Raw genomic sequence first — 10,353 nt, forward strand, 5'->3', positions numbered from 1 at the left:
CTCTATGGTAAGGTTCTGGGGAGAGGGTCAGACAGGGATGGAGTCTGCAGCCCCTGGCTAAGGAGGTGAGAGCTTGCCAGCAGCTAGGCATGCCAGGCAGAGGCCAGGACACTACACAGGCACCCCCTGTGGTATTCTGAGGGGCAGTGAGAGGTGCTGGGCTCAGCCCAGAGAGCCCAAGGGTGCTGGGGACATGAAGGCCTCAGGGTCTCATGGCAGTTCTGACGCTGCTCTTTGAGGGCAAGGTCTGTGGGTTGCTCAGCTCCATCCAGGCATCCACCACCTGGCCCTGGGCACTCACTGCTTGGGCAAAGGAGCACCAAGAGAGCATTTTCAGCGTGTCTCTGCTGGTGCAGCCTGTCTACAGCAGCGTGAGCCAAGCACTGCCTGCCCCTCTGCTGGGCACAGCCTGCCCCAGCTCCCCCACTGCACCCTGACAGCTGCTGCCTGTGCTGCCCTCTCTCCTTTCTCTTGTCTCTCCTCTGCTTTGCACCTTGGCAAGGCAGCAAGAAACAGAACTGCTCTCCAGGTGCTTCACATGCAGCCTGCAGGGCAGGAGGATGCCAGGCAGGAGCCTTCCGATCGGATGCCTCAGTTTGGAGTGTGCCCTGCCCCTGCAGGGAGTCCGGAGGGACTGCACCGCTCCTCTTCCCGAGGGCAGCAGCCAGGACACTGCTTCCACAGAGCCTGCCCAGGCCAGGAGGTGCCCGCGGGGATGGGCAGGAGCAGAGCAGGTACTGGAAGTGCTCTTCAGGGTCCTCCAGGGTGAGGAGCCTGTGCCACAGTCTCTGAAGGTCTGCGATGGGGGCAAGGAGCCCAAAGCACCTCCTGCTGTCAAGGGACAGACCTTGATGGTGGCCACTGCAGCCCCTCAGTGGCAGCAGCTTTGCTGGCAGCTGAGACTCGGAGCCCTGGCACCAGCCTGTGTGCCACAGAAAGGACAGAGTGGGCACAGAGAAGCTCAGCAGGCTGCATGTAGGCTGTGGCAGCCTTGCTGCTCCCTGTGCAGCTCTGCCAGAGGCAGGCTCTTGCCTGCCCGTGGTGGTTTGGTTGGCGTGAAAGGGGTGGGAGCAAGAGGATGCCCAGGGTGAGAGCCTCTGTGGGTGGCACAGAGGGCCTGGGGATCCCCCGTGCACAGCTGGCTGCACAGGAGGCAGTAGAGATGCTCTGCCAGGCTTCAGGATGGAGGCTCCCCTCTCTGCCTGGCCTCCTTCCGTGCAGTGCCCCTCAGGGCTGGCGTGTGGAGCTCAGGCAGGGGTCTGCCCCTGGGAGCCCAGCTCTGCTGACAGCCTCCTGCAGCCACACTGCCCCTGGCAGAGCAGCAGTGGCCCCTGGTGTCTGCTCTCTGTGGCATCAGCTGGCTGTGGGGGGAAAGCAAAGGATGTGCCACAGAGGCTTCCACCCCTTAGCTCTGCCTGGGCCATTTCCCAAGCGCCTGAGCGTTAACAGAGGGCAGAGAGGGGAGGGAAACCTCAGTGCCAGGAGCTGGGCAGGGGCGAGAGTGCAGCACTGCTTGCATGGCTCGGTGAGGGCTGGGGGAGAAGAGGTTGGCAAGGCAAGCAGGGTTTCCATCCACACGTGTGCCAGCTCTGCCATGCAGCCCAGCCTGGCACACACAGCCATGCAGCACACGTGGGCATGCAGGGGCACATGCAGCATGCAGCCAGGTGCCAGCACGGAGGGACCCACTGGCAGTGGGCACACTCCTGCTCCCTCCACGATGACATCCCTCCTGCTGTGCCCAGGGCTACTGCTGGGCTCAGGCATGTCCTCCAGGAAGCAAGCTGGAGCCCAGGCTTGCTTATGTCCTTCTGGCAGGGCAGCCTCTGGGAAGGACCTGGGATGGGATTCTTGCTGCATGGGAGCTCTGTGGGGCTGGCAGGAGGGCAGCCAGCACCTGCAGAGTGGCTGGCACTGAATGGGGCACCCACGCTGGAGCTGGGGTTGGTTTTGGGGGCCAGTAGGGGTGAAGGAAGTTTCAGTGTCCTCTGCCTGTAAGTGGGGCTGGGGAGGCTGCTCTGGATGACACAGATGAGCCCCAGCAGTGCCTGTTGGTGCCCACGGGCAGGGGTCTGAGCCTGCCCCTGGGGCAGAAATGCTGCTCAGCTCTGCCTGCTCCCACTCACCCCTCACTGGGGCATCTCCACTCTAAGGAGCTCCTCAGCCATTGGGACCCTAACCCCTCAGCCTCTTCCCTTGCACTGTCAGACATGCGTGGGGCCCATGGGGAGGGCAGAAGAGGGAAGGGGCAGCACAGCCTCTGCTGGAAGCGGATGGGCTTCAGTGCAGCTCTTGCTCCGTGCAGCTGCTGAGCCGCAGCCAGGGCAGCTTGGGGCACCTCTGCACTAGAAAGGGCGATGGAGATTGACAGGCACAGACCCTCCCTTCCTGCCCCTCTCCAGGCTGCCTCATTTGCCTTGGTTCCTCTCAAGGGCACAGGCAGTTTCTGCTCCTCCAGCGCCGCATTTTAAAGCCACCGCCACCCCCTGGCACTCTCATGAGCAGGGCTTCAAACCACCCTCAGCCATGCAGGCTTCTGCCATGCAAGTGGGGCAGCTGGCACTGCCCTGCCGGCCCCGCAGCCCTGCCCGGGGATGGGTAAGCAGCAAAGGCAGCCGTGCCCTGCAGAGCTGCAGGTCCTACCAGCACTCCAGGGAAGCTCTGTAGAGCAGGGCTTACTGGGCACGCCGGCACATCCTTGCGACGCGTGAAGACAAGGGGGAAGCGTTAATCACCAGTGTGACCTCCGGGCCGGGGGGTGGCAGCAGTGCTGTGTCAGCCATGACCCCCTGGCATGCCCTGGGCACTCAGTACTAACAGAACTGCACCCCACCACAGTGCCTGCAGGGTCTGAGCGGGTGGCAGGGCCATGCTGGGGTCCTGCAGCGCTCACAGCAGAGGGTGTCGAGGGCAGGTCACCTCCTCCCCACGCTGCCATGGGCTGGCACAGGGGCTGGGTGGTCTGAGGGCAGCACTGCAGCACTGCAGCCAGTGTGCCCGCTGGAGGTGCGGCAGCAAGTGCCCAGGGTGCATTTACCTCTCCCCGGCCCTCTGCTGGCAGTGTGGCTTCAGGCAGCATCTGAACCAGCTGTTGCCAAGCTTGCCTGGGCCCCAGGGCGCCTGCTGAGGAGGTGTCTCCTGTCTGCCTGCACCCCCACGTGCTAACCCTGCCCCTCTGCACCCACCTGCAGGTAGTGGTAGGCCAAGTCCTGGTGGCAGGACTTGGATTTCAGCAAGGCTTTGTCGATGGTGGCGGAGGCCTTCTGGCATACCTCCCGGGCGTGGCTGAGGGTCAGCGTGGACCAGGAGCCCCTCTTGATGTAGTTGGAGTCGCTGTTGATGGGGATGTTGGTGCAGGGGGTGACCTTGAGGTCGTTATTGCTCTTGGAGGATTTCAGCATGTGCTCACTGATGGTGTTGTAGGCGTGCATGAAGTACTTGGGCTGGCTGTGGTCGGGCTGCCGGCCCAGCGTCATCAGCCCCATGGGGTTGCGGTAGCTGCAGGTGTCGCTGTCCAGGTTGTCGTCGGAGCTCCACCAGCCTGATATGTTGGACCTGGTCCTGCGCTTGGGCTCCGACGTCTTCGCCCGGTCCTTGCTCTTGCTCCTCCTGTTCTGCTTGGGCTCGTCCCCCCCCTTTCTTGCCGTTCACGTTGCCTTTGGCGGGGCCCTCCAGGGACTGGGACTTGGCGAACAGCTTCTGGACGGAGTGGACCAGGTGGCGGATGCGCCCGGGGCTCTCGCTGCGGTGCTTGGCGTCGCCGCGCTGGAACTGCAGCGTGCTGAAGCCGTCCCTGTGGATGGGCAGCTGCTTCTCGAACTGGTCGAGGAGGTTGGCGGGCAGGCGGTTGATCTTGGTGGCCTGGGCATGGCTTGGGAAGGGGCTGTCGTCCGGGACCCTCGAAGTGGGAGTTGTAATGGATGCGGGGGAAGGTGCTGCTGCTGGAGATCTGGTTGTTGAGCGGCAGCAGGCAGTCGCCGTGCAGGGCGCTCTGGGCCGGGAACCGCGGGTCCATGGCGAAGGAGTCGGTGGGGCTGAGGAGGTAAGGGTTCCGGTCCTGGGGGGCATACAGGGAGTCCTGAGGGGAGTCCAGGTTGTCGGAGAGGTGGCGACTCCTGTTATCTCCTAAGCCCTTCATGGTCCCGCTGCCTCCTAGACCATCGCTGGGCTGTGGCGCGGCAGAGCCCTCGCGGCAGCACCGATCCTGCTCCCCCGCAGACTTCTCCGCCCCTGGAGGAAGAGGACAGATGCTCAGAGCCTGCCCAGTGCCTCTTTGGCAGCCCACTCCTCACAAGGCTCCAGCTCCAAGAGGCAATGCCACCCGGGGTAAGGGGTGAAGGGGAGAAGCAGGGTGGGAGAGGGGTGGCATGGCAGGAGGAGAGGAGAGGGAGCAGGAGATGAGGGGCAGGAGAGAACAGGAGAGAGGAGAGGTGGAGAGGAAAGATTTCTTCTCTCTGGCTGCAGCCAGACTGCTTAAATAATGCTGCTGCTCTTTTCCTGGCCTCTGCACATGTTTATTTAATCGAGTCCCTTGCTCAGGCAGCAGAACAAAGGCTGGCAGGGGCACTGCCAGCAGATCACTGCCCCTCTCCCGTTTGTTTCAGGGAGATGGAGCAAAGCTCTGCTGTCAGACACTGCCCAGGGGCCCTGCCCGAGCCAGGGGGGACTCTGGAGCAGAGCTTCTCCTCTTTGCAGGGTGCTCTGCCTTCCTGTGGGTGCTGGCAAGGGGCTGGCAGGCCTGCTCCGTGCTGCCTGCAGCTGCACTAATGCAATCTGATGTCAAATGGCTCCTCTGCAGCCAGCGCCCCCAGCTCCTGGCACCTTCTGCCCGCAGGAGGCTGCTCTGGTGGCTGCGATGAGAGCGGAGCTGCTTCTGAGCGCCCGGAGCCTGACCTGAGAAGCTGTTTGCTGCTTGCTTGGATCTTTCCTGCCTTGCTGCATCGCTCCAGGGGGAGCTGCTCACCCTCCCAGCCTGGCCGTCTGCCCTCCTCTGCCACAGAAAGCGGCTGAGGTTGGCTCTCCGTGGCCCATTTGGACAGCACTGTGGGATGGCAGAGGGGGAAGAGCTGGACACAGAGCGGGGGCAGTGCAGCTCCTCACTGAGGGCTTCTGTGGTGCTCCTGCTCAGCCAAGAGGGATCCTCATCCACGCTGGGCTACATGGGGAAACCAGACACACTCTGGGGGGCTGCTGAAGGGATATTGGTGAGCTGTCAGGAGCTGACTTTCTGCCCCCAAACTCCTGTCGAGTACAAACTAATCCTTACTCCAGTTGAGCTGCTCCTTTCCTTTTCCATTTAGCTTGAGCCTTGCTTGAAGGCAAACACTGAAGCATGCTACAGGCACAACAATCTGGAGAAGGAGGCTCGAGGCTCCTTCCTTTTTCAGTGTTAAATCCAGGGCCCCAAAACATGGACATGCAGCTGGATAGCTGCCCCTTGGGAAGAGGAAGGAGCTGCTCTGGGAGTTGGCACTGCAGGATCCGTGCAGAAGAGCCACATCCCAACACTGGGATGCTCCAATGGTCCCCCTGGAGAGGAAAATAGTGTCTGGAACCTCCCAGCCTCCAGTGAGTTTGAGAGAAAGAAAACCATCACTGGCTTAATGGAGGATAATGATGTCCCCCGGGGGTACCCCTGTGGGAAGCAGAGCTGGCAGCCTGGGCCTGTTCAGCCACAGGTTTGACTCTGAGCTCCCCGAGGAGCTTTTCCTCCTGGGCAGCCTCTGGTCAGCAGAAGCAGCTGGGAGCAGCTGGGTGCAGGCAGCAGCAGGCACTGCAGGAGCCCTTCCTCACACCGGGGGGATGCACTCACCACCAAGAGCAGCACACAGAGCAGGGATGCAGCTGTGCCCCAGCTGGTGAGCTTCCAGGTCTCCATCTGACCCTGCCAATCCCATGGGCTGGCCAAGCCAAGCTGCTCATTCTGCCAGCAAGGGCAGCCTGGGACCCACCCTAACAGCCTCCTGCCCTCCCCCCACCATAAGTCCTGCTGCCAGGGGTCCTGTGGCTGCCCCATGAGGAGCTCAGCCAGGCACTCTGCTGGACATTGTGGCACTGAGGCACCCTCAGCAGGCCTGTGGATGGCACCAAGCTGTGTGGCCCAGCTGACAGTGCTGGAGGGAAGGGATCCATGCACAGGCACCTGCAGAGCTGTGCCCAAGCTAATCTGCACTTTGGTGAGGCCAAGTGCAAGGTCCTGAACCTGGAGTTGCTGTATGGCCCCGTGGGGTCCTCTTGATCTGCTGCTGACCTGCCCCCTGCAGGTGGTCCAGCTGCCTTCAGTCACAGCCTGGAGCCCTGCCACAGGGCCTGGGCACTGGTGATGTGAGGAAGATTTTGGCCCTTAGACCTCCCCAGCAGGCAGCCAGGCAGTGCCCATGCACTAGGGATGAGAATGTGGCTGCTGCCCTGGCCTGCCCCTCGTGCCAAAACACCCAGTGCAAGCTTAGCTTTGCCTGCTGCCCAGCTGCTCGTGGTCCCTGTGGGTGCCACCTTTTTGCCAGTGTGCTCTTCCACAGCTAGGTGCAGCAACCCCTCTGGAGTGCCTTGCCCACAGAACCCATGGTGCAGCTGGTGGGGCAGCACTGGGTGCTGGCTGGAGAAGTGCCACAGAAGCCTGCTGGGTGTGCCAGGCAGCCCTGCTCCTGCTTCCTGCGAGCAGTGGCCAAAGAAAGGGACAAGGAGCCCCAGCAGATGCTCTCCAAGGAGGGCCTCTGGCTGGAAGGGAAGGATGGGGTGGAGCAGGACAGGCTCCAGGCTGAGACACCCACCTGGTCCTTCAAATTCCAGATGAGCATGAATGGGCAAGCTCAGCCCTGCCTGCCTTGGGGGGGAAGCCCTGCAGGTAGTGTGGAGCCTTGACTGCTCCTTGCATCCTGCCCTGCTCTGCCCAGCCCCAGCTCTGCCTGCTGTGGCCTTTTTCTCCCTTCCTCCTGCACCCCAGCCCTGGACTTCCAGCCAGGTGCCTTGGCTTGGGCTGCCCGAGGCCACCCTGGCTGTGCTGGGTGCTGTGCTGCTGCTGTCACAGCTGCTACAGGAGTCAGACAGCCTCTCAGGAGCCAGCACAGCACTGATTCCAGCAGCAGGGACTGTCTCTGGCTATAGGTAGCAAAGATGCCTTTTCCTAAGAGAGGGCAGTCAGCATTTGAAGCAGAAATCTCCTGGGCACTCCTGAGAGAGAGCCCAGCCCCACGGCTGTGTGAGGCACAGCAGCACCACTGCTCTCCTGTCTGCAGGCTCCAGAAGGAGGCAAAGCTGCCTGAGGACTCAGGAAATGAAATCAAAGAAATCAAATCACTGAGGTGCAGCAGAAGCCTGGCTGGGGGCTGGGGCCTGGCCTGGCTCAGAATCATGGAATCATAGAATTAACCAGGTTGGAAGAGACCTCCAGGAGGTCCCTCTGCAGGGCTCTGCTACCCTTCAACATCTCCACACTGCTCCTAGCCTGGTGTCATCTGCAAACTCACTGCTGCTGGACTCAAACCCCTGGCCCAGATCATCAATAAAGAGATTGAACAGGACTGTGCCCAGCACTGATCTCTGGGGCACACCAGTGGTGCCAGCTGCCAACTGGATGTGAGTGACTGAGAGGCTGCAAGGGCAGGCAGGAAGGGAGGAAAAGCAGAGGTCTGGAGGAGGGCTGGAGGGGTGGGAGCAGAAGATCCCTTGCCTGGCAGGGAGCAGGGGGGGCAGGGAGCTGCCTCTTTCCCTGGCTGAGCTGCCCTGGCCAAGGGTGGACACTGACTCCCACGTGGCAGACTTTATTGCTCCCTTTTCCTCCTCTAGAAGGGCTGCCAACAGGTCCTGCTCACCCTGGGCACCCCCTCACTGGAGGGCCAGCCACAGTGGGCTGCCAGTGCTGCTGCTGGGCACATGAGTCAGGAATCCTCCAGCCCATCTGCTACACCCCCTGGGAGCTGCTTTCCCTTTAAGAGGGTTTGAACCGTTCCCATTGCATGCCAACTGCACTCTGCAAGCCTTGGCACCTTCCTTAGGCATGGGGTCAGGGCAGGAACAAACTCCACAAGCCTCTTCCCTGCCTTCTTTTTAATCTGGAAGGATGAAAATCTTGACATTAAATCTCCCAAATCCACCCTCCTGCAGCTTGCAGACAGGGCAAGGGCAACCCCCCGGGGCAGCTGCCAGGGGCCCTGATGTGTTCCCCACCCCGAGGCAGGCACCGCAGAAAGGAGCAGGCTCCCGACCTCGGGGAGGGCAGGAGGAGACCTCCTTTAGCAGACGGTCACAGCTGGGGCTGCAGGCACATGGAGAGGCTCCATGCTGAGCCCAGGGCAAGGGCTGCATGCTGAGCCCAGGGCAAGGGCTGCATGCTGAGCCCAGGGCAAGGGCTGCATCTCTGAGCCCAGGGCAAGGGCTGCATGCTGAGCCCAGGGCAAGGGCTGCATCTCTGAGCCCAGGGCAAGGGCTGCATGCTGAGCCCAGGGCAAGGGCTGCATTTCTGAGCCCAGGGGAAGGGCTGCATGCTGAGCCCAGGGCAAGGGCTGCATCTCTGAGCCCAGGGCAAGGGCTGCATGCTGAGCCCAGGGCAAGGGCTGCATGCTGAGCCCAGGGGAAGGGCTGCTTTTGCTGCATGGCTCCATTGCCTTCCTTCCCCTTGGCTTGTGCTTTTTCAGGGTTGCCCTTCCTCTTCCCACTGGCTTTGTTGGTGCTCTACTGAGGTGCAGCAGATGACCTGACCTGACCTGACTTATAGGATCACAGAATCACAGACGGGTCTGGGCTGGATTGGGCCTCCCAAGCTCACCCAGTCCAACCTCCTGCACTCAGCAGGGACATCCTCCACTGGAGCAGGTTGCCCACAGCCCTGTCCAGCCTCACCTGGAACATGTCCAGGGCTGGGCCTCAAGCACCTCCCTGGGCAACTTGTTGCAGTGCTGCAGCAGCCTCCTGGGGCAGAACTTGCTCCTCACATCCATTATAGCAGTTGTGTGCCCCTGACCACTCTGGGCCCAGCTGGAGTGGGGCATGGCTTGGACCAGCAACATTTATTTGCAGGCTCAGGCCAGCTGTGCTGAGCCCACTGACAGCAGCACCTCCTGCAAGCCAAGGCTGCAGCTCCTGACACCAAACAGGGGATGCAAACTCAGCTTATGCAGGAGATGCAAACTAAAGCCAAGCAGGAGGTGGAAACGAAACTCATGCAGGGGATGCAAACTCAGCTTATGCAGGGGATGCAAACTCAACTCATGCAGGGGATGCAAACTCAACTCATGCAGGAGATGCAAACTCAACTCATGCAGGGAATGCAAACCCAACTCCTATAGGAGATGCAAACTCAAATTATGCAGGAGATGCAACCCCAACTCCTACAGGAGATGCAACCCCAACGCCTACAGGAGGTGCAATCTCAAGCCCTGCTGGGGATGCCAAGTGAAACCATGCAGGACATGCAAATTCAGATCGTGCAGGAGATGCCAACGCAGGTGCTGCAGGAGCTGACAGCCTTGCCAAAGAGGCTTCCTGCCCAGCAGAGCCTCCTCCGTGCCGCTGCTTGAGCACCGCCAGCGTTTCCCTCTCGCAGGACCCAGGCTGCTGTGCCTGGGAGGGGCCAGTCCAGGGGCTGCCGGGGCCGGTGGGAGATGGCTCAGGCCGCTTCAGGAAGACTGAATCCCCTCTGCATTGTGAGTTGCAAAGCCTCTGTTGCTGTACGAGATGCTTCAGTGCTCAGAGGTTTGCTTTCTGGGCTGTTTTTAGCAGCCAAGAGATGAGGCTGGCCCAGACTATGGGCAGAGCAGGAGGGAACCCCCAGGAGTTGTCTGCAACGCCGAGTAGCTGCCTGCAGGGCAGAGGTGTCCCAGCTCTCTGTGCTGGCTCTCACCTGCCTGCCCAGCTCACAGCTGCCCAGCCAGGAGCCCTCCAAGTGGTGGTTTGTAAGTGCTGGCAGTCAGTCAGAAGGCTGCCAAGATGCCAGCCAGGGCAGCTGCAGGGCAGAGCCCCAGAGAGCTGCCCTGGAGAGATCTGACCATGGCTGCACTGCTGCCCAGCCCTGATCTTCCTGGTGCCATCTCCAGCCTGTGATGTCTTGCCCCATGCCCCCTGCACATGGCCAATAGGTCTCCTTCCTCCTGTCCACCCTTGGAGACTACCTCCACCTCTCAGGAGGCTCCCTGCTCCCTGCCTGTCTGAACAGGGGCAAGCCTCAGGACACAGAATGGAAGGGATTAGAAGGGATCTCTGCAGAGCATCTGGAGTCCAACTCCCCTGCCAAGGCAGGGGCACCCAGGGCAGGGCACCCAGGGCAGGGCACCCAGGAACACATCCAGGTGGGGTTGGGATGTCTGCAGAGGTGGAGACTCCACAGCCTCTCTGGGCAGCCTGCTCCAGGCCTCAGCA

At 61.5% G+C, this 10,353-nt stretch overlaps 1 protein-coding gene across 1 annotated transcript in view; it reads right to left on the minus strand.

Annotated features, from left to right (window-relative positions):
- DLGAP4 (DLG associated protein 4) overlaps positions 1-4,226 on the minus strand; it is an 84,536-nt gene extending 80,310 nt beyond the window's left edge. The window contains 4 exon segments of the mRNA XM_064167837.1: positions 2,644-2,697; positions 3,186-3,638; positions 3,640-3,897; positions 3,899-4,226. Coding sequence (XP_064023907.1) covers positions 2,644-2,697; positions 3,186-3,638; positions 3,640-3,897; positions 3,899-4,138 — 1,005 coding nt within the window. The 5' untranslated portion in view covers positions 4,139-4,226.
- Between the last annotated feature and the right edge of the window lie 6,127 nt (positions 4,227-10,353).

The sequence above is a fragment of the Pogoniulus pusillus genome, chromosome 29 (assembly GCF_015220805.1).
Source record: "Pogoniulus pusillus isolate bPogPus1 chromosome 29, bPogPus1.pri, whole genome shotgun sequence".
NCBI lineage: Eukaryota > Metazoa > Chordata > Aves > Piciformes > Lybiidae > Pogoniulus > Pogoniulus pusillus.